We start from the raw sequence: 27,930 nt of genomic DNA, 5'->3' as shown, positions 1-27,930 counted from the left end.
GGGAGTCCCAGGACCCCCCCCAGTGTCACCCCAGTGTCACCCGGGTGGGGGGGACACCGGGGGGACACCGGGGGGACACCGGGGCCCCCGCGGGTCCCTCAGAAGCCGTCGGGAGGGGCCGGGGGGGTCCCGGCCGTGCTCGGGCGGTGCCGAAGGGACTTGTCCTCCTCCTGGGGGGACAAATTGGGGACACGGTGGGGACACCCTGGGGACACGCTGGGGACACCCTGGGGACACGCTGGGGACACCCTGGGGACATTCTCTGGACACCGGGCTGGGGACAGCACACAGCACCTGTGGGGTCCAGGTTGTCCCCAAGGCCACCAAACCCCCTTGGGACCCCAGAAACCCCAAAAACAAAATCAGCAAACCCAAAAATCCCAAACTCAAAAATCCCAAACCCAAAAAGAATCGCCAAACCCAAAATCACCAAACCCGAAATCACCAAACCCAAAAGCCCCAAACCCAAAATCCCCAAACCCCATTTTTGGGGTCCCCCCAGGTTTTGGGTTTACCCTCCCGTTTTTTGAGGTCCCCCCAGGTTTTGGGTTCCCCCCCGTTTTTTGGGGTTCCTCCCCAGGTTTTGGGTTCCCCCCCGTTTTTTGGGGTTCCTCCCCAGGTTTTGGGTTTCCCCCCTGTTTTTTGGGGTCCCCCCGGGTTTTGGGGTCACTCACGGCCTCGGCGCTGCCCCACTCGGCCGCGTCCTCCTCGCCCCGCAGCGACTCCGGGCCCTCGTCCTCGTACTCGGTCAGGTAATCGGACTCCTCTGGGGGCGAGGGGTGAGCCCCCAGCCCCAAATCCCAACCCCAAACCCAAACCCCAAACCCCAAATCCCAACCCCAAACCCAAACCCCAAACCCCAAATCCCAACCCCAAACCCCAAATCCCAACCCCAAACCCAAACCCCAAACCCCAAATCCAAACCCAAACCCAAATCCCAAACCCCAAACCCAAATCCCAAACCCCAAATCCAAACCCAAATCCCAAACCCCAAACCCCAAATCCCAACTCCAAACCCCAAATCCCAACCCCAACCCCAAACCCAAACCCCAAACCCCAAATCCCAACCCCAAACCCAAACCCCAAATCCCAGACCCCAAACCCCAGCCTGAAACCAGTCCCCGTATTGTCCCCTCTCTGTCCCCTCTGTCCCTCCCTGTCCCCCCTGTCCCCTCCTGTCCCCCTATGTCCCCTGTGTCCCCGCTGTCCCCTCCTGTCCCCTGTCCCCTGTCCCTGTCCCCTCTCCCCTGTCCCTTGTCCCTGTCCCTGTCCCCTGTCCCCGCTGTCCCCTGTCCCTGTCCCTGTCCCTGTCCCTGTCCCCTGTCCCTGTCCCTGTCCCTGTCCCTGTCCCCTGTCCCTGTCCCCTGTCCCTGTCCCCTGTCCCCCTGTCCCTGTCCCTGTCCCCTGTCCCTGTCCCTGTCCCCTGTCCCTGTCCCTGTCCCCTGTCCCCTGTCCCCGCTGTCCCCTGTCCCTGTCCCTGTCCCATCCCTGTCCCTGTCCCTGTCCCTGTCCCCACTGTCCCCCTGTCCCTGTCCCCGCTGTCACCGTCTCCGTAGCCGTCCGACAGGTGGGGCTGGGCGGGTTCGATGCGCGAGACGATCTCAGCCAGGTCCGTGAAACCGGCGCTGGGACAGGAGAGAGCCTGGACAGGGACAGGGGACAGGGAGGGGACAGTGAGGGGACAGAGGGACAGTGAGGGGACAGAGGGGACAGTGAGGGGACAGAGGGGACAGGAGAGAGCCTGGACAGGGACAGGGGACAGGGAGGGGACAGTGAGGGGACAGAGGGGACAGTGAGGGGACAGTGAGGGGACAGGGGACAGTGAGGGGACAGAGGGACAGTGAGGGGATAGAGGGACAGTGAGGGGACAGAGGGGACAGTGAGGGGACAGGGGACAGTGAGGGGACAGAGGGACAGTGAGGGGACAGAGGGGACAGAGGGACAGTGAGGGGACAGTGAGGGGACAGAGGGGACAGTGAGGGGACAGAGGGACAGTGAGGGGACAGAGGGGACAGAGGGGACAGTGAGGGGACAGTGAGGGGACAGAGGGACAGTGAGGGGACAGAGGGACAGTGAGGGGACAGTGAGGGGACAGAGGGGACAGAGGGACAGTGAGGGGACAGGGGACAGTGAGGGGACAGAGGGACAGTGAGGGGACAGAGGGGACAGAGGGGACAGTGAGGGGACAGTGAGGGGACAGAGGGACAGTGAGGGGACAGAGGGACAGTGAGGGGACAGTGAGGGGACAGAGGGGACAGAGGGACAGTGAGGGGACAGAGGGACAGTGAGGGGACAGTGAGGGGACAGAGGGGACAGTGAGGGGACAGGGGACAGTGAGGGGACAGAGGGACAGTGAGGGGACAGTGAGGGGACAGAGGGACAGTGAGGGGACAGGAGAGCACCTGGGGGACAGGAGGAGACAGGAGGGACCGATGTGGCGGGGGACAACGGGAGGGACAGGACAGGGACCAGGGGGACAAAAGGTGACAGGAACGGGGTGGCAGCAACAGCCCGGTCATCAAGAGGTGACACCCCTCAAAGGACGGTGACAACGCTGGGGTGGCCCCGGGCAGGTCCCCAAGGAGCCACCATGCTCCACGTCCCCAGGTGTCCCCAGGTGTCCCCTCTGTCCCCTCTGTCCCCGCTGTCCCCTCTGTCCCCGGGCTCACGTCCGTCCGTTTGCTGTCGTTGAAGTCGGCCGAGCGCCGATCCTTCACCATCTTCTCGATGACGTCCCCGCGGCTCCAGCCCTCGAACACGACCTTGCCGTGCTGGTAACCAACGTCCTGCAGCCCAGGACAGCCCCAGGTGGGCCAGGAGAACCTCCGGTGGGCCAGGAGAACCCCAGGTGGGCCAGGAGAACCCCAGGTGGGCCAGGAGAACCCCAGGTGGGCCAGGACACCCCCAAGGTAGCCCAGGAGAATCCCGAGGTGGCCCAGGAGAACCCCAGGTGGGCCAGGACACCCCCAGGTGGGCCAGGAGAACCCCCAGGTGGGCCAGGAGAACCCCAGGTGGGCCAGGAGAACCCCCAGGTGACCCAGGAGAACCCCAGGTGGGCCAGGAGAACCCCAGGTGGGCCAGAAGAACCCCAGGTGGCCCAGGACACCCCTGAGGTGGCCCAGAACACCCCAGTGATGACCAGAACACCCCAGTGATGGTCAAGGACACCCCCGAGATGGCCCAGGCCACCCCAGTGATGGTCAAGGACACCCCTGAGGTGGTGAAGGACACCCCAGTGATGGTCAAGGACGCCCAACAATGGCCGGAGAAGCCCACCACCGACCGAAGAACCTCAAGGCACCCCCGGAGCCACCAGCGCGACGCCCCCGGCCCCGACTCACGTAGATCTCGTCGAACTTGCCGAAGTCCATGGTCTTGAAGCGGTCGATGGGTGGGCGGATGTACTCGCAGTAGGAGCTGGACTTGACCACCTCGAGCTGCCGCACGCAGGACACGTAGGCCAGGCGCGACTGGATCTCCGCCATGTCCGGCACCTGCCGGCACCGGGCGCTCGGGACGCGGCCAGCACCTCGTCACCGTCATCGTCATCGTCATCGTCGTCGTCATTGTCATTATTGTAACCGTCATTGTCATCATTGTCATCATCACTGTCATCATGATCGTCATCGTCATTGTCATCATTGTTGTCATCATCGTCATTGTCATTGTCATCCTCATCATCACTGTCATCATCATTGTCATCATTATCGTTATCACCGTCATCATCGTTATCATTATTGTCATCCTCATCATCTTCATCATCGTCATTGTCATTGTCATCATTGTCATCATCATTGTTATCATCGTTATCATTGTCATCCTCATCATCTTCATCATGATTGTCATCATCACCATCATTGTCATTGTCATCCTCATCATCACTGTCATCGTCATTGTCATCGTTGTTGTCATCATCGTCATCGTCATTGTCATCCTCATCTTCATTGTGATTGTCATCATCATCATTGTCATCGTCGTCATCGTCATCGTCATTGCCATCGTCATCACTGTCATCATCATTGTCATCATTATCATTATCACCGTCATCGTTGTTATCATTATTGTCATCCTCATCATCTTCATCATCATCATCACCGTCATTGTCATCCTCATCATCACTGTCATCATCATCATCTTCATCATCGTCATTGTCATCATCGTTATCATCGTTATCATTGTCATCCTCATCATCATCATCATGATTGTCATCATCACCATCATTGTCATTGTCATCCTCATCATCACTGTCATCGTCATTGTCATCGTTATTGTTATCACCGTCATCGTCGTTATCATTATTGTCATCCTCATCATCTTCTTCATCATCATCACCGTCATTGTCATCCTCATCATCACTGTCATCATCATCGTTATCATTGTCATCTTCATCATGATTGTCATCCTCATCATCTTCATCGTGATTGTCATCATCGTTATTGTCATTGTCATCATCGTCATCCTCATCATCACTGTCATCATTGTCATCCTCATCTTCATCATCATTGTCATCATCGCTGTCATTGTCACCATTGTTATCATTGTCATCCTCATCGTCTTCATCATCGTCATCATCATCATCACTGTCATTGTCATCATTGCCATCCTCATCATCATGATTGTCGTCATCATCACCATCATCATCATCATCATCCTCATCATCACCATCCTCATCATCGCCATCATCGTTATCATGATTGCCATCCTCATCATCTTCACCCTCATCATCCTCATCACCACCACCACCACCACCATCCCCTGATGTCCCCCATGACCTCCTCCGTCCCTCCGCCCCCGCGCCACCTCCCCCAGCTCCTCCTGCCGTGGTGTCCCCTGGTGCCACCTGCCCCAGGAGCACCCCGGCCTCACCTTGACCTTCTCGGCCCAGGGGTTGAGGCGCTTCCAGAGGAGCCACCAGCCGGACAAGGAGTCGCCGTAGTTGCAGAGGTCGGTCTCGTCCTGGCTGCCCACGTCGATGGCGATCACCGTCTTGGCGCCCATGTTGCGCGCGATGTCGGCTGCGGGACGGACAGAGCCACGGCGGCGGTCACCGGGGCCACCGAGGCCACCGGGGTGGGTCACCGGGGTGGGTCACCGGGGCGGGGCTGGAGGGTGGAGGTGGCCTCCAGGAGGGGACACGGGAAGGACGGTGCGGCACCAGGGGACACCAGAGCTGGTGGAGATGGCTCGGGGGTGGAGGAGGATGGAGAAAGTCCTGGGGGACATCAAGGGATGATGGTGATGGTGATGATGGTGATGGTGATGAAGGTCATTTCCACAGGGAAGAGGGTGGAGGTGATCCTGGAGGGCACCAAGAGATGATGATGAAGATGATGATGACAATGGAGGTCATTTCTGCAGGGAAGGGGGTGGAGGAGGATGGAGAAAGTCCTGGGGGACATCAAGGGATGATGGTGGTGATGATGATGGTGAAGATGATGATGAAGATAATGGTGGTGATGATGATGGTGAAGATGATGATGAAGATGAAGATGATGACAGTGATGATGGTAATGAAGATGATGATGACAATGAAGGTCATTTCCACAGGGAAGAGGGTGGAGGTGATCCTGGAGGGCACCAAGGGTTGATGATGATGATGATGATGATGATGATGATGATGATGGTGATGATGATGATGGTGATGACAATGGAGGAAGGTGGCTTCAGAGCCAAGGAGCCCAAAGATGCCACCAGAGTCACCCAAGGTGGTGGTGATGAGGCTGCGGGATGGAGGAAGGCTCCCAGCACAGGAAGGGGACAAGGGTGACCTCCCAAGGCCACCAGAGGTGACACAGAACGGCCGGAGGAGGCCTGGAGGAGCCCGGAGAGGACATCAGGAGATGGAGGGAGGTGAAGGAGGATGGAGAGGACGCCTGGAGATGGGAACGTCCAGAGATGGACGATGACAGGCAAAGGTGGCCCAGGAGTCACCGAGGACACCCAGGGACGGCGCAGGATGGAGACCGAGGCAGGTGAAGGATGGAGATCACCCGGGAAAGGACCAGCACCGAGGTGGCACCGGGAGGTGACACCAAATAACACCAGGAGGTGACAGCAGGAGGTGACACCAGGAAGTGACAGAGAATGGAGATGCCCCAAGAGGCTGATGAGCATTGAAGACATCAAGAGATGAGAGAAGAGGGATGGGAGATGGATCCTGCACGTGAAGAAACGTGGAATGTTCTGGAAAACTGCCTGGTGTGGGAAAGCCACCAGGACAAGATGGAAGATGGACGGATCCTGACCATGAAAATCCATGGAATGTTCTAGAAAAACCACCCAGCATGGAAAAACCACCAGGAGAAGATGGAAGATGGATGGATCCTGACCATGAAAATCCATGGAACATTCTGGAAAACTACCTGGAGTAAAAAAGCCACCAGGACAAGATGGAAGATGGACGGATCCTGACCATGAAAACCCATGGAACGTTCTGGAAAACTGCCTGGTGTGGGAAAGCCACCAGGACAAGATGGAAGATGGACGGATCCTGACCATGAAAACCCATGGAACGTTCTGGAAAACTGCCTGGCGTGGGAAAGCCACCAGGAGAAGATGGAAGATGGATGGATCCTGACCATGAAAATCCATGGAACATTCTGGAAAACTGCCTGGCATGGGAAAACCACCAGGAGAAGATGGAAGATGGATGGATCCTGACCATGAAAATCCATGGAATGTTCTGGAAAGCTGCCTGGAGTAAAAAAGCCACCAGGAGAAGATGGAAGATGGATGGAAATCCACTGAATGTTCTGGAAAACTGCCTGGCATGGAAAAACCACCAGGAGATGATGGAAGATGGATGGATCCTGACCATGAAAATCCATGGAATGTTCCAGAAAAACCACCCAGCATGAGAAAACCACCAGGAGAAGATGGAAGATGGACGGATCTTGACCATGAAAATCCATGGAATGTTCCAGAAAAACCACCCAGCATGGAAAAACCACCAGGAGAAGATGGAAGATGGATGGAAATCCACTGAATGTTCTGGAAAACTGCCTGGCATGGAAAAACCAACAAGAGATGATGGAAGATGGATGGATCCTGACCATGAAAATCCATGGAACGTTCTGGAAACACCACCCAACACAATAAGAAACCACTGGCAGCCAACAGCCGGCCATGCCTCGCCCATCAACACCACCGGGCGCCCTGGCCGTGTCCGTCCGTGCGTCCGTGCGTCCGTGCGTGCGCCGGCCGAGCCCCCGCCCCGCGCCCGCGGTGCCGCCGGAGCCGCGGCGGCCGCACTTGCCTGGCAGGTTGTTGATGTACCCCCCGTCCATCAGGAGGTTGCCGTCCTTGGGGTCGCAGAGCGGGGGCAGGTACCCCGAGAGGGTCATGCTGGCGCGCACGTAGCGCCAGAGCGAGCCTGGGAGCGGCGCCGGGAACGGGACCGGGAAACCGGGAAACCGGGAAACCGGGAACGGAACCGGGAAAGGCCGTCAGCGCCGGCGCCGCCCCCGGCACTCGCCCTCGCCGCTCGCCCTGACCGCGCCGGGATGCGTCTGCGCCCCACGGGTCGCCCCCGTGGCGGGCAGAGGAACCCCGGGGCACCCTGACCGGTGGTGTGGAGGCTCTGGACGTGGTTTTGGGGTGGTTTTGGGTGGTTTTGGGGTGTTTTTTGGGGCGGCCCCGGCGAGCGAGGTGCTGACCTGGGACATTGTTAACATAGCAGCCGTCCACCAGCCAGTGGCTGTCCTTGGGGTCGCAGAGCGGAGGCAGGTAGGGGGTATAGGAGGCACTGGCTCGGACGTAGCGCCAGAGGCTGCCTGGGGACGGAGAGGACACGGTCACGGCCACCGGGGACCGCAGGAGGTGACCGGGGAGGGACGGAGGGACACGGGGACGTTGGCAGCCAGCGGGGCGGGCACGGGGCCGGGTTAGAGGGGTCAGCGGGGATTAGTTGGGTGTTAGAGGCCAGCAGGTTGGGGGACACGGGCAAGGGCCACCCGCGGCGAGGTGGACGGCTCAATGTCCCAGGTGAGCTCCGGCAGCGGGCGAGAGGACCAGGGGCAGCCACCGCAACGGTCCCGCCACCACCGGCGCCGTGTCCCCGACGCCACCGCCACCGGGGTGTCCCCACCACCACCACCACCATGTCACCAGTGCCACCACCACCGTGACGTCCCCGCCGCCACCACGTCACCGACGCCACCGTGATGACCCCAGCGCCGCCTCCATGTCCCCGCCCGGCACTGCCACCGTGTTACTGGGGTTAGTGGTCAGCAGCGGTGTTAGTGCAGCCCCGGCTGTCCCCTCCCCGCCCTGCTGATGTCCCCAAGGTGGCCTCAGCAGCTCCTGGTGGCTCAGAGGACACCCCGAGCGTCACCCCACCACCGCGTCCCCAAGGAGCTCTCACCGTCCGTGTGCACCCGCATGGCCGAGGCCGTGATGTCCGTGGTGACGTTGAAGTAGGGCAGCCACAGGTCCTGCAGGGACAGCAGGGGCTGGGTGACACCGTGGGGACATCGGGGACGGGGCTGAGGAGGGGACACCTGAGGAGGCGAGGGAGGGACACACCTCGATTTGTTTGTCCTGGAAGACTCGGTTGATGCTGGCGTTGAAGGCCGAGCCCGAGAACATGGAGGTGATGGGGTAGGTGAGGTCCAGGACGGTCTCAAAAACCGAATTCATGCACTGGGGAGGAGGAGGAAAAACAAAAAGAGAAAAGGAGCAGGAAGGAAATGAAGGAAGGGAAGGAAAAGGCAGAAAAAGGAGGAAGATGAAGGAGAAGGAGAAGGAGAAAGGAGGAGGAGGAAGAAAAACAAAAAGAGAAAAGGAGCAGGAAGGAAATTAAGGAAAGGAAGGAAAAGGGAAAAGGAGGAGGAAGATGAAGGAGAAAAAGAAAGGAGGAGGAGGAGGAAGAGCAAGAAGAGAAGGAGATGAGTAAGGGCAGAAAGCAGAGTTGAAAAAAGGGAAGGAGGAAGGAAAAGTAGGAGAAGGAATAAGAGAAAAAGGAAAAGGAGATGAAGGAGAAAGAAGTGGAGGAGGAAGGAAAGACGGACAAGATGAAGAATGAAAAAGGAGAAGGAAGAGGAAGAAAAAGGAGGAAAAGACAAAAAAATAGGATCAAAAAAAGGAAAAAGAGAAGGGAAAAAACCCAGAGCAGAAGAAAAAAGCAGAAGAATGAAAATGGAGCAGGAAAAAAGGAGAAGAGAGGAAGGAAAAGGAAAGGAGAGGGAAGAAGAGCAAGAGGAAGGAGAAGAACAGGAAGAGGTGGGTTAGAACCAGCTGGGCACAGGCCTGAGGGGGTCTCTGGAGTGGGGATGTCCCCGTCACCCACCCGGGCCCCGTGTCACCCACCCTGACCCACTCCCGTGTCCCTGTCACCCACCCTGGCCCCCTGTCACCCACCCTGACCCACTCCCGTGTCCCTGTCACCCACCCTGGCCCCCTGTCACCCACACTGGCCCTCTGTCACCCACCCTGACCCACTCCCGTGTCCCTGTCACCCACCCTGGCCCCCTGTCACCCACCCTGGCCCTCTCCTGTCCCCGTGGCACCCAGCCTGGCCCTGTGGCACCCAGCCTGGCCCCGTGGCACCCAGCCTGGCCCCGTGGCACCCACCCGGGCCCTGTGTCACCCACCCTGTCCCCATGTCACCCACCCGGGCCCTGTGTCACCCAGCCTGGCCCCGTGGCACCCACCCGGGCCCCGTGGCACCCACCCGGGCCCCGTGTCACCCAGCCTGTCCCCGTGGCACCCAGCCTGGCCCTGTGGCACCCACCCTGGCCCTCTCCTGTCCCCGTGGCACCCAGCCTGGCCCCGTGGCACCCAGCCTGGCCCCGTGGCACCCACCCTGGTCCTCTCCTGGTCCCATGTCACCCACCCGGGCCCCGTGTCACCCAGCCTGTCCCCGTGTCACCCAGCCTGTCCCTGTGGCACCCAGCCTGGCCCCATGGCACCCACCCTGTCCCTGTGGCACCCACCCGGGCCCCGTGGCACCCACCCGGGCCCTGTGTCACCCACCCTGTCCCCATGTCACCCACCCGGGCCCTGTGTCACCCAGCCTGGCCCCGTGGCACCCACCCGGGCCCCGTGGCACCCACCCGGGCCCCATGGCACCCACCCTGTCCCTGTGGCACCCAGCCTGGCCCCATGGCACCCAGCCTGGCCCCATGGCACCCAGCCTGGCCCCATGGCACCCACCCGGGCCCCATGGCACCCACCCTGTCCCTGTGGCACCCAGCCTGGCCCCATGGCACCCAGCCTGGCCCCATGGCACCCACCCGGGCCCTGTGTCACCCACCCGGGCCCACTCCCGCGCCCGCTGCTTGGTGCGCACGGCGCTGCGCTCCTCGGCGTAGAGCGCGCCGATGAAGGCGCCGATGGAGGTGCCGCCCACCAGGTCGATGGGGATCCCCGACTCCTCCATGGCCTTGATGACCCCGATGTGCGAGCAGCCCCTGCGGGGAGAAAAGGGGGATGGACCGGGAGAAAAGGGGGATGGACCCGGGAGAAAAACGGGATGGACCCGGGAGAAAAGGGGGATGGACCGGGAGAAAAGGGGGATGGACCCGGGAGAAAAACGGGATGGACCCGGGAGAAAAGTGGAGAGAAAAACGGGATGGACCGGGGAGAAAAGTGGGATGGACCCGGGAGAAAAGGGGGATGGACCCGGGAGAAAAACGGGATGGACCCGGGAGAAAAGTGGGATGGACCCGGGAGAAAAGGGGGATGGACCCGGGAGAAAAACGGGATGGACCCGGGAGAAAAGTGGGATGGACCCGGGAGAAAAGTGGGGAGAAAAACGGGATGGACCCGGGAGAAAAGGGGGATGGACCCGGGAGAAAAACGGGATGGACCCGGGAGAAAAGGGGGATGGACCGGGAGAAAAGGGGGATGGACCCGGGAGAAAAACGGGATGGACCCGGGAGAAAAACGGGATGGACCGGGAGAAAAGGGGGATGGACCCGGGAGAAAAGGGGGATGGACCCGGGAGAAAAACGGGATGGACCGGGAGAAAAGGGGGATGGACCCGGGAGAAAAGGGGGATGGACCCGGGAGAAAAGGGGGATGGACCCGGGAGAAAAGGGGGATGGATGGGGAGAAAAGGGGGATGGACCCGGGAGAAAAGGGGGATGGATGGGGAGAAAAGTGGGGAGAAAAGGGGGATGGACTGGGAGAAAAACGGGATGGACCGGGAGAAAAGGGGGATGGACCCGGGAGAAAAGGGGGATGGACCCGGGAGAAAAGGGGGATGGACCCGGGAGAAAAGTGGGGAGAAAAGGGGGATGGACCCGGGAGAAAAGGGGGATGGACCCGGGAGAAAAGTGGGATGGACCGGGGACATGGAGGCAGGGACATGGGGATACGGGGACAGGGACATGGAGACACAGAGACACGGGGACAGGAACACAGGCCACAGGGACAGGGGGACACGGGATACAGGGACATGGGGACTTGGGACACAGTGACACGGGACATGGAGACACAGGGACACGGGACATGGGGACAGGGGGACATGGGGACTTGGGACACAGTGACACGGGACATGGGATACAGGGACACGGGACAAGGGGACAGGGGGACATGGAGACACGGGAAAAGGGGACACGGGGACAGGGGGACAAGGGGACATGGGATACAGGGACAGGGGGACAGGGGGACACGGAGACACGGGGACAGGGGGACACGGGGACAAGGGGACAAGGGGACAGGGGGACATGGAGACACGGGGACAGGGGGACACGGGACAGGGGGACAGGGGGACAAGGGGACAAGGGGACATGGGGACAAGGGGACACGGGACAGGGGGACACGGGGACAGTGTTGTCCCACCTGGCGCCGCCGCCGCCCAGCACCAGGGCGATGGTGTTGCCGGTGAGGACACGCGCCAGGCGCGAGAAGTCGCTGTGCCGGTCGGCGCTCTTCTCGAACACCTTCTCGTACATCTCCCGCTGCGGGGCGGCGGGGACAGAGCCGGTGACAACGGCGGCCGTGGAGAAGGGCCGCGCCCCGGGGGCAGGGGTGGCGGGGGGACGCTCACCAGCTTGGCGGGGCCGCGGCGCGAGAAGACGCGCCGGGGGCAGCGGATGTGCAGGTGGCCCGAGCACCAGCTGCGCATGTTGAGCCACTCGACGGTGCGCGCCGGGCCGGCGCCGTCCTCGCGGTGCAGCAGCACCAGCTGCTTCAGCGCCCGCACCGCCGCGTTCTCCAGCATCTGCTCCAGCTGCGGCGGCACCGCCGCGAGGCCGCGTCAGCGCCGGGGCGCCGGGGCGCGTCCCGAGCGGGCTGTCGCGTGTCCCACCTCGCCCAGGGCGGGCTCCTGGTCGCCCAGCCCCACGATGAGGACGCAGTCGGCCTGGCGGATGCAGCGCAGCGTCCACGGCGTCAGCGTGCAGTCGGTCTGGTAGAGCACGATGCGGTGCAGGTCCTCCTGCTGCGCCAGCCAGCCCGACAGCCGGTACTCCTGCAGGCTGCCGCGGGCGCCCGGCCGTCAGCGGCGGCCGACGAGCGCTGACCGCGCCGATGACCGCGGCGATGACCACGGCACTGACCACAGCACTGACCGCTGACCGCGCCGCTGACCGCGCCGATGACCACGGCACTGACCGCTGACCACGCCACCAACCACACCACTGACCACGGCACTGACCGCTGACCACGCCACCAACCACACCACTGACCACAGCACTGACCACTGACCACGGCACTGACCGCTGACCACGCCACCAACCACACCACTGACCACGGCACTGACCACTGACCACGGCACTGACCACTGACCACGCCGCTGACCGCTGAGCGCAGCGCTGACCGCTTACCGCGGCACTGACCGCGCCGATGACCACGGCACTGACCGCTGACCACGCCACCAACCACACCACTGACCACGGCACTGACCACTGACCACGGCACTGACCACTGACCACGGCACTGACCGCTGACCACGGCACTGACCGCTGACCACGCCACCAACCACACCACTGACCACGGCACTGACCACTGACCACGGCACTGACCATGGCACTGACCGCAGCACTGACCACAGCACTGACCACAGCACTGACCGCTGACCGCGCCGCTGACCACGGCACTGACCACTGACCACGGCACTGACCACTGACCACAGCACTGACCGCTGACCGCGCTACTGACCGCGCCACTGACCACGTCACTGACCACAGTGCTGACCACATCACTGACCACGGAACCGACCACGCCACTGATCATGCCACTGACCACGCTGCTAACCACACCACCAACCGCACCACTGACCACGGCACTGACCCCGCCACCGACCACGCCGCTGACCACGCCACCAACCGCGCCACCAACCGCGCCACCGACCGTACCGCCAACCGCGCCACCGTTACCTCTCCAGAGCCGAGGAGCCCAGGCGGGCGCGGATGATGTCACTGGTGAGGAGCAGCGTGGGGCCTGTGGAGGTGGGGATGTGGTCATCACCATGACGTGGTCACCACTGTGCCATGGAGGCTGTGGTCACCTCCACGCCCAGGTCACCATGCCATGGTTGCCACCATGCCCACCATGCCCACCACAGCCATGACCAGGACCGCCCTGTGGGGCTGCAACCATCCCCGCCCCAGGCCACCAGGTCACCAGGCCATGGTCACCACCATGCCATGGAGGCTGTGGTCACCTCCAGGCCCAGGTCACCACCACACCATGGTCACCATCATGCTGTGGTCACCGTGCCATGGTTGCCACCATCCCACCGTGGTGCCCACAATGGCCAAGACGACCCTGTGGGGCTGCAACCATCCCCACCCCAGGTCACCAGGTCACCAGGTCTCCAGGCCATGGAGGCTGTGGTCACCTCCACACCATGGTCACAATCATGCTGTGGTCACCGTGCCGTGGTTGCCACCATGCCACCGTGGTGCCCACCACGGCCAAGACCACCCTGTGGGGTGCAACCATCCCCGCCCCAGGCCACCGGGGCGCCGTGACCCACGGTGGGTGGGTGACCGTCCGATGGTCGCCGCCGCGGCCGCTCACCGATGGCGTTGAGCGCGTGCTGCAGCTCCAGCGTGAAGGCCGCCATGGGCACCTCGTCGCACACGGGCAGCACCGCCACCGTCGACAGGTTGCTGGTGGGGTTGATGGGCTCCGAGCTGGAGGCCATGCCCAGGCCGGACCCTGGGTGGACGCCGAGGAGTGGACACGCCGCCCCGGTGACGGCCGCCAGCCCCGTGGAGGCCACCCCGTTGTGCCCAGGTTCTACCTGCAAAGGGCCCGCGGAGCTGCTGGAGGTTCCCCAGGATCTTCTGGCTCAGGAGGTGGATGAGGCGGGTGACCACCTGTGGGGACGGGGACAAGGACGGCCATCAGACGTGGCAGACACTCGTCAACACCCAAGTGTCCTACAGCGGTTTTTGGGTGCCACCACCACTGCCTGTCCTTGGAGAGACCTCTGGTGCCACCACTCCCCATTCTTCAAGACCTCAGGTGCCACCAACCCTCACTCTTGGGGACCTCAGGTGCCACCGCTCCCCATCCGTGAGAACCTCAGGTGCCACCACCACCACCCATCCTTCAAGACCTCAAGCGCCACCACCCCTTCCTCCAACAGCTTCAGGAACTCCTTAATTGAAGCTGGTTTTAATTAGAGCCACAGCCACCAGCCAGGGTGGTGGACATCTTGGGGGGACACCCGGGGGTACCTGCGGGTATCGGCGCTTGATGTTGTTGAGGGTCCCCTCGGGCAGCTTGGCCAGCTCCGTGTCCCTCACCGCGTGCACCGTGGTGGCCCGGGGCTGCCGCGTCAGCGCCTCCACCTGCGGCGGGGTGGTGGGGACGAAGCCATGGAGCCACCACCCGAGGAGGAGGAGGTCGGAGCACCGCCGTGTCCCCGGCGGGGTGGTGGGGACGAAGCCATGGAGCCACCACCCGAGGAGGAGGAGGTCGGAGCACCGCCGTGTCCCCGGCGGGGTGGTGGGGACGAAGCCATGGAGCCACCACCCGAGGAGGAGGAGGTCGGAGCACCGCCGTGTCCCCACCGAGGTGTCCCCACCACCGTGTCCCCAGCCAGGTGTCCCCACCCAGGTGTCCCCGGGGTGGCACTCACCACGCCCACCAGGTCGCCGCGGCCGTACTCGCCCACCAGCTCCTTCTTGCCGCTGCCCTTCTGGATGACGGAGCGCAGCCGCCCGTTGAGCACGATGTAGGTGCAGTCCGACTTGTCCCCCTGCCTGGGGACAGCGCCCGTGGCACCCCTCTGGTGGACCTCACCCAGTTGAGGTGGACACCTGGGTGTGGTGGCTCACCTGTAGAGCGCCCGCCCGGCCTCCACGGCCATCCAGTCGATGGCGAAGTCCATCTGGCGCACGAAGGGCGACATGCGCGCGGCCACGGTGTGGGCGACGCTCAGCACCACGCTGGGCTGCTCACGCATGATCCTGCGTGGGGACAGGGCAAGGTGGTGACCACAAAATGTCCCCCCGCCTCCACCGTGAGGTGGGGAGCTCCACAGAGCGGCCCAGGGAGGAGGGGAACCACCAGGATCATGGTGGCCTCGGTCGGGACACGCCGGAATTCCACCCTGGAGGTGGGAACGGTCCCTGGGGAGATGTTCTGGTGGTGGGACCATCCCATAGAGATGTGGGACCACCCCGAAGTGATGGGGAACCACCCAAAAGTGATGTGGGACCACCCCAAGGAGATGTGGGACCACCCCAAGGAGATGTGGGACCACCCCAAAGAGATGTGGGACCACCCCAAAGTGATGTGGGACCACCCCAAAGTGATGGGGAACCACCCTGAAGTGATGAGGAACCATCCCAATGTGATGAAGAGCCATCCCAAAGAGATGAGGGACCACCCCAAAGTGATGGGGAACCACCCCAAAGTGATGGGGAACCACCCAAAAGTGATGAAGAACCACCACAAAGTGATGTGGGACCACCCAAAAGTGATGAAGAACCATCCCAAAGAGATGAGGAACCACCCCAAAGAGACGTGGGATCCCCAAGGACACGGCGAGCACCGCGAAGCGACGGAGATCCACCAGGAGACGATGGGGTCACAGCCACACCAGGTCCTGGTGGCCCTCCAAGGACACCAAAGGACACAAACTCACTCGTAGAAGTCGGACTTGGAGATCTTGAGGAAGGTGCAGTCGCGGTTGGCCTTGATGGTGAAGATGAGGGGTTCCCCGGTGAGCACGGCCAGCTGTCCCACCATCTCGCCGGGCTGCGTCAGGAACAGGCACACGTCCTCCTCCTTGTCGATCATGCGCTGGTACACGTGCAGGCACCCCCAGAGCACGAAGTGCAGGCTCACGTCCTGCCAGAAATGTCCCGTCACCGGGAGGTCCCACCACCACCACCACCCCACCTCCACGGCGCGTTCTTCTGGTTCTAGGGTGGTTTCTGCCCCACCACGAGGTGATGGTCCCCAAAACCCACCCGGTCACCCTGGTGTGGTGGTGGACCAAACAATTGCCACGTCCTGTCACCCTCCCAAAGTCACCCTGGAGTCATCTGAGTGGGATGACCCACCACACCACCACCCTTGTGGGTTCTTCTGGTTCTCGGGTGGTTTCTGCCCCACCACGAGGTGATGGTCCCCAAAATCCACCTGGTCACCCTGGTGTGGTGGTGGACCAAACAATTGCCACGTCCTGTCACCCTCCCAAAGTCACCCTGGCATCACCTGAGTGGGAGGTCCCACCACACCACCACCATGGTGGGTTCTTCTGGTTCTTCTTCTCACCACGCCGGTGGTCCTGGGGTTGTGGGGCAGGAAGAAGAGGTGACAGCTCCCAGAACCCACCTGGTCACCCTGGCGGGCGATGACCGTGCCGCCCTTAGCGTGGTGGAGCAGGACGCGGTTGTTGAGGAGAGAAGGGTCCTGGAAAGGAGAACGAGATCATTGTGGGGTCACCACGAGGGGATGGGATGACCAGGAGGCCGTGGAGGTCACCATGGGGATCATGGGGACAGAGAATGACCAGGAGGCCGTGGAGGTCACCATGGAGGTCACGGGGACAGAGAACGACCAGGAGGCCGTGGAGGTCACCATGGGGATCATGGGGACAGAGAACGACCAGGAGGCCGTGGAGGTCACCATGGAGGTCACGGGGACAGAGAACGACCAGGAGGCCGTGGAGGTCACCATGAGAGAATGGGATGACCAGGAGGTCACAGGGACAATGACCAGGAGACCATGGAGATTGGAGAGCACCATGAGAAGATGGGAACCCACCACAAAGTGATGACTGGAGACCACCCTGAGGACATCGGGACCATCTCAAAGCGATGTGGAACCACCATAAACGTGACTAAGACCACCACAAAGCCACCGGGGACCATCAGGAACCCACCAGGAACCCATCCTGAGCCCACAAAACCTCGCTGACCTCGTGGCCGCCCTCACCTCGATTTTCATGAGCTTGATGAGCTCCCGCTTGGCCTCCTCGAAGATGTCGCTGGTCTGGCGGCCCTGGTAGGGCCCGAAGGGACATGTCCCCGTGGCTGTCCCCGTGGTTGTCCCCGTGGCCGTGTCCTCCTCGCAGGAGCTGTAGTGGTAGATCCCCGAGGGCTGCTCCTCCAGCGTCACCGACTTGCGCTCCTTGGGCTCCTGGGACACCTGGGGGGGATTCGGGTGGGATTTGGGGTGGGAATTTGTGGGGATTTGGGGTGGGATTTAGGATGGCATTTAGGGGGGATCCGGGTGGGATTTGGGGTGGGATTTGGGGTGGGAATTTGTGGGGATTTGGGGTGGGATTCAGGGTGGATTTGGGATGGGATTCAGGGTGGGGATTAGGGGGAATTTGGGTGGGATTTGGGGTGGGGTTTGGGGGAATTTGGGGAGGGATTTGGGGTGGGAATTTGTGGGAATTTGGGGTGGGGTTTGGGGGAATTTGTGGTGGGATTTCAGGTGGGAATTAGGGGGAATTAGGGAGAATTTTGGTGGGATTCAGGGTGGGATTCAGGGTGGTAATTGGTGGGAATTTGGGGTGGGATTCAGGGTGGGAATTAGGGGGAATTTTGGTGGGATTTGGGGTGGGATTCGGGGTGGGATTTGGGGTAGGATTTGAGGTGGGATTTGGGGTGGGATTCAGGGTGGGATTTGGTGGGAATTAGTGGGAATTTGAGGTGGGATTCAGGGTGGGAATTAGGAAGAATTTTGGTGGGATTCAGGGTGGGAATTAGTGGGATTTGGGGTAGGATTTGAGGTGGGATTTGGGGTGGGATTCAGGGTGGGAATTTGGGGTGGGATTCAGGGTGGGAATTAGGGAGAATTTTGGTGGGATTCGGGGTGGGATTCGGGGTGGGAATTTGGGTGGGATTCAGGGTGGGAATTAGGGAGAATTTTGGTGGGATTCAGGGTGGGAATTAGTGGGATTTGGGGTAGGGTTTGAGGTGGGATTTGGGGTGGGATTCAGGGTGGGAATTTGGGGTGGGATTCAGGGTGGGAATTAGGGAGAATTTTGGTGGGATTCGGGGTGGGATTCGGGGTGGGAATTTGGGTGGGATTCGGGGTGGGATTCAGCACGGAGCCCCCCCGTACCTGCCCGAAGGCGCCGCTGCTGTCCTCCTGCAGCGACACCGAGATGCGCCCGCGCTCGTAGGCCATGTCGAAATCGGAGCGCGGACCCTTCTGGATGCCTGGGCGGGGTCACGGGGTGTCACCAAACGGGGACAAAGCCACCCTTGGGTGACAGCCACACAGCGGCAGGGCTGGCACCCACCAGAGATGTCCACGGGCATGGAGATGCAGCGGCTCAGCAGCGGCGGCGGCGCCGGCGCCTCCAGGCCGGCGGCTTTCATCAGCTCGGCTGCGGGACGAGACCCCCCCCAGAACCCCAAAAACTGAGCACGGAGACCCCAGAAATGCTCAGGGCGAGGGTCTCGGGACCTTCCCGGTGCCTCACCGGCGTCCCGGCCCTCGTCGGCGCTGCCCAGGCCGCGCTTGCCGTGCCGGACGGGGCTGGTGCGGGCGGCGTGGCCGGGCTGCGGGAAGAGCCGCAGGGGCTGCATGTCCTGGAGGGTTGGGGACATCAGAGGGACATCAGAGGGGCTGGGGGGACATCAAATCCAGCCCCCAGGAACCCCCCCAAACTTCATGCCGAACTCACGTGGCTGAAGAGCTCGTTGGTCAAGCCCAGGTAGTTGTGCAAGGCCAGGAAGGTGACGCGCTGCAGCCGCACCATGATGATCTGGGGTGGGGGACACGAGGCCACCGTGGGACCGCTGCCACCTCTGGGGACATCCCGGGGGTCCCCCAGAGCTCGGCTGACCTGCACGACCCTGACCAGGCTCTCGGGGTACTTCTCGAAGACGGCCGAGAAGGCCTCGACCGGCAGGCGCAGCACGGTGGAGTCGACGGCGGCGCGGGCGCACACCGTCCGGTACGGCCGCTGGTGGCCCTGGGGACACCGCGGGGTCAGGGGAGCCCACGGGGCTTGGGGACAGCTGGGGGAAGGTCATGGGTGGCACTGGGGTTTTGGGAGGTTGGGTTTGGGGTGGTCACGGTTGGGTTTGGGGTGGTCACGGTTGGGTTTGGGGTGGTCACGCTTGGGTTTGGGGTGGTCACGGTTGAGTTTGAGGAGGTCACGGTTGGGTTTGGGGTGGTCACGGCTGGGTTTGGGGTGGTCACAGTTGGGTTTGGGGTGGTCACGGTTGGGTTTGAGGTGGTCACGGTTGGGTTTGGGGTGGTCACGGTTGGGTTTGGGGTGGTCACGGCTGGGTTTGGGGTGGTCACGGTTGGGTTTGGGGTGGTCACGGTTGGGTTTGAGGTGGTCACGGTTGGGTTTGGGGTGGTCACGGTTGGGTTTGAGGTGGTCACGGTTGGGTTTGGGATGGTCACGGTTGGGTTTGGGGTGGTCACGGTTGGGTTTGGGGTGGTCACGGTTGGGTTTGGGGTGGTCACGGTTGGGTTTGGGGTGGTCACGGTTGGGTTTGGGGTGGTCACGGCTGGGTTTGGGGTGGTCACGCTTGGGTTTGGGGTGGTCACAGTTGGGTTTGAGGAGGTCACGGCTGGGTTTGAGGTGGTCACGCTTGGGTTTGGGGTGGTCACGCTTGGGTTTGGGGTGGTCACGCTTGGGTTTGGGGTGGTCACGGCTGGGTTTGAGGTGGTCACGCTTGGGTTTGAGGTGGTCACGGTTGGGTTTGGGGTGGTCACAGCTGGGTTTGGGGTGGTCACAGCTGGGTTTGGGGTGGTCACAGCTGGGTTTGGGGTGGTCACGGCTGGGTTTGGGGTGGTCACGGCTGGGTTTGGGGTGGCCACAGTTGGGCTGGAGGGGTCTGGGGACAGTTGGTGACACTTGGGGACAGTCTTGGTTGGGTCTGGGATGGCCACGGCTTTGGGGACGTGGCCGGTACCGTGATGACGTCGAGGATGCTGAGCAGGCTGTGGACGCTGTCCCCAGGGAACACCTCCTTCATCACCGTCTCCTTCCCGTCCTGCTGGGACACACCCCGTGTCCCCTGAGTGTCCCCGAGTGTCCCCCGGTGTCCCTTGGGTGTCCAAGAGTGTCCCCTGAGTGTCCCCTGGTGTCCCCTGAGTGTCCTCAAACATCCTTGGGGTGTCTCTGAATGTCCTTGGGGTGTCTCCAAGGTGTCCCCAACTGTCTGAGTGTCTCCTGGTGTCCCCAGTTGTCTCTGAGTGTCTGCTGGTGTCCCCCAGCTGTCCTTGGGTGTCTCCTGGATGTCCCCAGGCTGTCCCAAGACGTCCTTGGCTATCTCCTGTCTGGCTGTGGGCTGTCCCCGATGTCCCCAGGTTCCCCTGGCCGTCCCCATGTCCCCGGGTGTCCCCCGGCCATCCCCATGTCCCCAGCTCTCCCCCGGCCGTCCCCATGTCCCCGGGTGTCCCCCAGGTGTCCCTGATGTCCCCAGGTGTCCCCCGGCCATCCCCATGTCCCCGGCTGTCCCCCGGGTGTCCCCATGTCCCCAGCTGTCCCCTGGCCATCCCCAATGTCCCCAGGTGTCCTCCGGCCATCCCCAATGTCCCCAGCTGTCCCCCAGCCATCCCCAATGTCCCCAGGTGTCCCCCAGCCATCCCCAATGTCCCCAGGTTCCCCCGGCCATCCCCAATGTCCCCAGGTGTCCCCTGGCCATCTCTGATGTCCCCAGCTGTCCCTTGGCCATCCCCAATGTCCCCAGGTTCCCCTGGCCGTCCCTGATGTCCCCAGGTGTCCCCCAGCCATCCCCATGTCCCCAGCTGTCCCCCCGGCTGTCCCTGATGTCCCCAGGTGTCCCCCGGCCATCCCCAATGTCCCCAGGTGTCCCCCGGCCATCCCCAATGTCCCCAGGTGTCCCCCCAGCTGTCCCCCAGCTGTCCCTGATGTCCCCAGGTGTCCCCCGGCCATCCCCATGTCCTCGGCTGTCCCCCAGCCATCCCCATGTCCCTGGGTGTCCCCTGGCCATCCCCATGTCCCCGGCTGTCCCCCGGGTGTCCCCATGTCCCCGGGTGTCCCCCGGTTGTCCCTGATGTCCCCGGCTGTCCCCCGGCCATCCCCAATGTCCCCAGGTGTCCCCTGGCCATCCCCATGTCCCCGGGTGTCCCCCGGGTGTCCCCATGTCCCCGGCTGTCCCCCGGGTGTCCCCATGTCCCTGGGTGTCCCCCGGCCATCCCCATGTCCCCAGGTGTCCCCTGGCTGTCCCTGATGTCTCTGGCTGTCCCCCGGCCATCCCCATGTCCCCAGCTGTCCCCCAGGTGTCCCCATGTCCCTGGGTGTCCCCCGGCCATCCCCATGTCCCCCGGCTGTCCCCTGGCCATCCCCATGTCCCCAGGTGTCCCCCGGGTGTCCCCATGTCCCCAGCTGTCCCCGGCTGTCCCCCAGCCATCCCCAATGTCCCCGGGTGTCCCCGCACCGCCTCGGTGAGCAGCAGCTCCAGCTTGCCCTCCTGCAGGACGTAGATGCTGGTGTCGGGCTGGCCGGGCCGGAAGACGTCCTCGCCCTGCTGGCACTGCTGGAACACCATGTGCTTGCACAGCTCCAGGAACAGCGGCTTCTCAAAGTGGCCCAGCACCCTGCGGGGACAGCGCCGTCACCCCGGGGACACGGGGGGGACACGGCGGGGACATGGGGACATGGGGACACCATGGGGACACGGGGACACCGCGGGGACAGCGCCGTCACCGCAGGGACATGGCGGGGACACCACGGGGACACGGGGACATGGGGACACAGGGACACCGCAGGGACACGGGGACACCATGGGGACATGGGGACACCGCGGGGACACGGGGACATGGGGACACGGGGACATGGGGACATGGGGACACCGCGGGGACACGGGGACATGGGGACACGGGGACGCCACGGGGACACGGGGACACCGCAGGGACACGGGGACAGCACGGGGACACGGGGACATGGGGACACCATGGGGACACCGCAGGGACACGGGGACACCGCGGGGACAGCGTGGGGACACGGGGACAGCGTGGGGACACCACGGGGACATGGGGACACCACGGGGACACGGGGACAGCGCCGTCACCACGGGGACACGGGGACAGCATGGGGACACCCTGGGGACATGGGGACACGGGGACACCGCGGGAACACGGGGACAGCACGGGGACACGGGGACACCGCAGGGACACCGTGGGGACACGGGGACAGTGCCGTCACTGTGGGGACACGGGGACAGCACGGGGACACGGGGACAGCGCGGGGACACCACGAGGACATGGGGACAGCTGGGTCACCGCAGGGACAGCACGGTCACCACAGGGACATGGGGACACCGCGGGGACGGTGGGGACATGGGGACACCGCGGGGACGGCAGGGACATGGGGACAGCTGGGTCACTGAGGGGATGGTGGGGACATGGGAACACCAATCCCACATTCAGACCCCGGCCCCACAGACAGACCCCAGCCCCACATTCAGCCCCCAGCCCCACATTCAGCCCCCAGCCCCACAATCAGACCCCGGCCCCACAATCAGCCCCCAGCCCCACAATCAGCCCCCAGCCCCACATTCAGCCCACAGCCCCACAGACAGACCCCAGCCCCACATGCAGACCCCTATCCCATGGATAGATCCCACAGCCAGCCCCCAGCCCCACAATCATCCCCCAGCCCCACATTCATCCCCCAGCCCCACATTCATCCCCCAGCCCCACAATCAGCCCCCAGCCCCACATTCATCCCCCAGCCCCACATTCAGCCCCCAGCCCCACATTCATCCCCCAGCCCCACAGTCATCCCCCAGCCCCACAAGCAGACCCCAGCCCCACAATCATCCCCCAGCCCCACATTCATCCCCCAGCCCCACATTCAGCCCCCAGCCCCACATTCAGCCCCCAGCCCCACAATCAGCCCCCAGCCCCACATTCAGCCCCCAGCCCCACAATCATCCCCCAGCCCCACAACCATCCCCCAGCCCCACATTCAGCCCCCAGCCCCACATTCAGCCCCGCTCACCGCACGTTCTTGAGCATGTAGAGCACCTCGGAGGGCAGGTGCGACGAGGCCACGTCGAACTCGGTCAGGTCGGCCTCCAGCACCGAGGGCGGCGGCTCCTTCAGCTGCAGCGTGGGCGGCTCCTTCTGGATGCGCAGGAAGCTGGCCGAGACCCTGGGCAGCGCCGGGACAGATCCCAATCCCCATGAATCCCGAATCCCAGTGAATCCCGAATCCCAGTGAATCCCGAATCCCGAATCCCAGTGAATCCCAAATCCCGATGAATCCCGAATCCCAGTGAATCCCGAATCCCAAATCCCAGTGAATCCCAAATCCCGAATCCCAGTGAATCCCGAATCCCAAATCCCAGTGAATCCCAAATCCCAAATCCCAGTGAATCCCAAATCCCGATGAATCCCGAATCCCAAATCCTGAACCCCAATGAATCCTGAATCCCAAATCCCGAATCCCAATGAATCCCGAATCCCAAAGAATCCCGAATCCCAAATCCCAGTGAATCCCGAATCCCAGTGAATCCCAAATCCTGAATAACCCCGAATCCCGACGAATCCTGAATTCCAAATCCCGAATCCCAAATCCTGCTGCCCGAGTCCTGAATCCCAAATCCCGCTGCCCTAATCTAAAATCCCAAATCCCGATGAATCCTGAATCCCAAATCCCACATCCCAAATACCGAATATTCCCGAATACTGAATTCCAAATCCCAAATCCCAAATCCTGAATCCCAAATCCCAGTGCCCGAATCCTGAATCCTGAATAATCCCAAATTCAAAATCCTGCTGCCCGAATACCACTGCCCAAATCTCAAATAATCCCAAATCCCGATGAATCCCGAATCCTGAATCCCAAATCCCGATGAATTTCGAATCCCAAATCCCAAATCCCGATGACTTTTGAATCCCAAATCCCAAATCCTGAATCCCGATGAATCCCAAATCCCGATGAATCCCGAATCCCAAATCCCGATGAATCCCAAATCCCAAATCCTGATAAATCCTGAATCCCAAATCCCAAATCCCGATGACTTTTGAATCCCAAATCCCAAATCCTGAATCCCGATGAATTCCAAATCCTGATGAATCCCGAATCCCAAATCCGGATGAATTTTGAATCCCAAGTCCCGAATCCCAAATCCCAAATCCCGATGAATCCAGAATCCCAAATCCCGATAAATCCCGAATCCCGATGAATCCCAAATCCGGATGAATTTTGAATCCCAAGTCCCGAATCCCAAATCCCAGTGAATCCCGAATCCCAAATCCCGATAAATCCCAAATCCCTATGAATCCCAAATCCCAAATCCCGATAAATCCCGATAAATCCCGATGAATCTCAAATCCCAATGAATTTCGAATCCCAAATCCCGAATCCCAAATCCCGATGAATCCAGAATCCCAAATCCCGATAAATCCCGAATCCCGATGAATCCCAAATCCCGATGACTTTTGAATCCCAAATCCCAAATCCTGAATCCCGATGAATCCCAAATCCCGATGAATCCCGAATCCCAAATCCCAAATCCCAATGAATCCCAAATCCCAAATCCCGATAAATCCCGATAAATCCCGATGAATCTCAAATCCCAATGAATTTCGAATCCCAAATCCCGAATCCCAAATCCCAAATCCCGATGAATCCAGAATCCCAAATCCCGATAAATCCTGAATCCCGACGAATCCCAAATCCCGATGACTTTTGAATCCCAAATCCCGATGAATCCCGCTGAATCCCGAATCCCGCTCACTTCTTGGCGATGCTCAGCACCTTCAGCTTCTTGCGGCTGCGGGGCCGCGCGGCGCCGCCGGCCGTGCCGGCGTCCACCAGCGAGGACGTGGACTGGGACACCTGGCGCGGCGGGAGGGGACCGGGGCGTCACCGGGGCTGGCACCGCGCGGTGCCACCGGCGCCGTGCCAGCCCCGAGGGTCACCTTCCGCATGATCTTGCGGCTGTAGAACAGGACCTTGTCCCGCTTGCGGAAGCGGTAGCGCGGCGGCTCCTGCGCCGGCACCTCTGGGGACGCGGAGGGGACACGGTGAGGGGACGCTGCCGTCACCTCCCCGTGTCCCCCGAGGGTGGCACTCACTCTTGAGGCGCAGCCACCAGCCCAGCGCGGCGATGGCCATGACGGTGACGGCCAGGCCCAGGATGGTCCCCAGCACCTGCGGAGGGACAAGGGGTGTCCCCATCGTGTCCCCATCGTGTCCTGGTGTCCCCATCAAGTCCCAGTGTCCCATGTGTCCCCATCGTGTCCTCGGTGTCCCCATTGTGTCCCCATTGTGTCCCCATCCTGTCCCCAGTGTCCCCATCGTATCCCCGGTGTCCCCATCGTGTTCCCGGTGTCCCCATCGTGTCCCCGGTGTCCCCATCATGTCCCAGTGTCCCTGGTGTCCCCATCATGTCCCCATTGTGTCCCCGGTGTCCCCATCGTGTCCCCGGTGTCCCCATTGTGTCCCCATTTTGTCCCCATCGTGTCCCCAGTGTCCCCATCGTGTTCCCGGTGTCCCCATCGTGTCCTGGTGTCCCCATCAAGTCCCAGTGTCCCCAGTGTCCCCATCGTGTCCTCGGTGTCCCCATTGTGTCCCCGGTGTCCCCATCCTGTCCCCAGTGTCCCCATCCTGTCCCCATCGTCTCCCCATCGTGTCTCCATTATGTCCCCAGTGTTCCCATCGTGTCCCCGGTGTCCCCATCATGTTCCTGGTGTCCCCATCCTGTCCCCAGTGTCCCCATCATGTCCCCATCGTGTTCCTGGTGTCCCCATCCTGTCCCCAGGGTCCCCATCGTGTCCCCAGTGTCCCCATCGTGTCCCCATCGTGTCCCCATCGTGTCTCCATTATGTTCCCGGTGTCCCCATCATGTCCCAGTGTCCCTGGTGTCCCCATCGTGTCCGCGGTGTCCCCATTATGTTCCCAGTGTCCCCATCCTGTCCCCAGTGTCCCCATCCTGTCCCCATCCTGTCCCCAGTGTCCCTATCGTGTTCCCAGTGTCCCCATTATGTTCCCAGTGTCCCCATCCTGTCCCCAGTGTCCCCATTGTGTCCCCATCCTGTCCCCAGTGTCCCTATCGTGTTCCCGGTGTCCCCATTATGTTCCCAGTGTCCCCATCCTGTCCCCAGTGTCCCAATTGTGTCCCCGGTGTCCCCATCGTGTCCCCGGTGTCCCCATCGTGTCCCCATTGTGTCCCCAGTGTCCCCATCGTGTTCCTGGTGTCCCCATCGTGTCCCCAGTGTCCCCATTGTGTCCCCAGCGTTCCCATCATGTCCCGGTGTCCCCATCGTGTCCCCAAGGGATGGGGACAGGCGCAGGGGGTGACCGATGGTGCTGGCAGGGTGGTGGAAGGGGCATGGCCATGTTGGGGAAATTGGGGACACTGGGACACTGTCCCTGGGGACATGGGGACACTGGGGACATTGGGGACACTGGGGACATGGGGACACTGTGCTTGGGGATACTGGGGACATGTGGACACTGGGGACACTGTGGACATTGGGGACATTGGGGATACTGGGGACATGGGGACACTGGGGACATTGGGGACACTGGGGACATTGAGGACATGGGGACACTGGGGACATTGGGGACACTGGGGACACTGTGGACATTGGGGACACTGGGACATGGGGACACTGGGGACACTGGGGACATGGGGGACATTGGGGACATGGGGACATTGGGGACACTGGGGACAGTGGGGACATGGGGACATTGGGGACACCAGGGACATGGGGACCCTGTCCCCGGTGTCCCCATTTATTCCCCATTCTTTCCCCATTTTTTCCCCATTTTTTCCCCATTCTTTCCCCATTTTTTCCCCATTTTTCCTCCATTTTCCCCTGCTCAGTGCACCGGTGGGGTTGGGGACACAGAGGGGACAGGGAGGGGACATGGGGGGACACAGGGACATGGAGGGGACACAGGAGGACACCGAGGGGACACGGGGGGACACCGAGGAGACACCGAAGGGACGTGGGGGGACACGGGGGGACACTGAGGTGACACCGAGGGGACACAGGGGGACACTGAGGGGACGCGGGGGGACACGGGGGAAAACTGAGGGGACACCGAGGGGACACCGAGGGGACACCGAAGGGACATGGGGGGACACGGGGGGACACTGAGGTGACACCGAAGGGACGCAGGGGGACACTGAGGGGACACGGGGGGACACGGGGGAAAACTGAGGGGACACCGAGGGGACACCGAGGGGACACGGGGGGACAATGAGGGGACACGGGGGGACACGGGGACATGGGGGAAAACTGAGGGGACACCGAGGGGACACCGAGGGGACACCGAGGGGACACGGGGGACGGCGCCGCCGCCGCTCACCACGCGCGCCGGGAGCTGCTCCCTGCTGAAGACGGCCAGCAGCCCCCTCAGCCCCGGGCCCTGCGGGGACAGGGGACACGCTGAGCCCCGGTGGCACCTGGGGACACCGGGGGTGGCAGCGGTGACGGGGACGGGTCCCACCTTGGCCTCCTGCTGCGACTCGCTCTGCCCCATGGCAGCCCGGGGCGGCTGCGCCCGTCCGGAATCCTGCCGGAAACGGGGAAATGGGGGGGAAAATTGGGGAAAATGGG

General features: G+C 62.1%; 1 protein-coding gene across 1 annotated transcript; it reads right to left on the bottom strand.

Annotated features, from left to right (window-relative positions):
• Positions 1 to 98: 98 nt before the first annotated feature.
• On the bottom strand, positions 99 to 27,880 carry PNPLA6 (patatin like domain 6, lysophospholipase). Its single transcript, XM_077787670.1, has 36 exons — positions 27,821 to 27,880; positions 27,680 to 27,739; positions 25,438 to 25,513; positions 25,282 to 25,364; positions 25,098 to 25,198; positions 23,354 to 23,506; positions 21,789 to 21,948; positions 20,298 to 20,378; positions 19,214 to 19,342; positions 19,052 to 19,132; positions 18,848 to 18,956; positions 18,665 to 18,751; positions 18,484 to 18,581; positions 17,347 to 17,559; positions 16,744 to 16,821; positions 16,049 to 16,254; positions 15,237 to 15,368; positions 15,038 to 15,161; positions 14,634 to 14,747; positions 14,195 to 14,270; positions 13,969 to 14,109; positions 13,323 to 13,386; positions 12,254 to 12,422; positions 11,993 to 12,175; positions 11,785 to 11,903; positions 10,253 to 10,409; positions 8,524 to 8,640; positions 8,363 to 8,432; positions 7,656 to 7,772; positions 7,256 to 7,372; positions 4,867 to 5,015; positions 3,342 to 3,494; positions 2,670 to 2,786; positions 1,546 to 1,642; positions 675 to 766; positions 99 to 170 (listed from the first exon to the last, which is right to left on the bottom strand). Exons 1-36 carry the CDS (start codon positions 27,851 to 27,853, stop codon positions 99 to 101), a joined length of 4,128 nt encoding a protein of 1,375 aa, XP_077643796.1. The 5' UTR covers positions 27,854 to 27,880.
• Positions 27,881 to 27,930: the final 50 nt, after the last annotated feature.

Source organism: Lonchura striata, chromosome 21, assembly GCF_046129695.1.
Source record: "Lonchura striata isolate bLonStr1 chromosome 21, bLonStr1.mat, whole genome shotgun sequence".
In the NCBI taxonomy this organism is placed as follows: Eukaryota; Metazoa; Chordata; class Aves; order Passeriformes; family Estrildidae; genus Lonchura; species Lonchura striata.
Note: the sequence above shows the minus strand (reverse complement) of the source record. Positions and strands in the feature narration are given on the sequence as shown.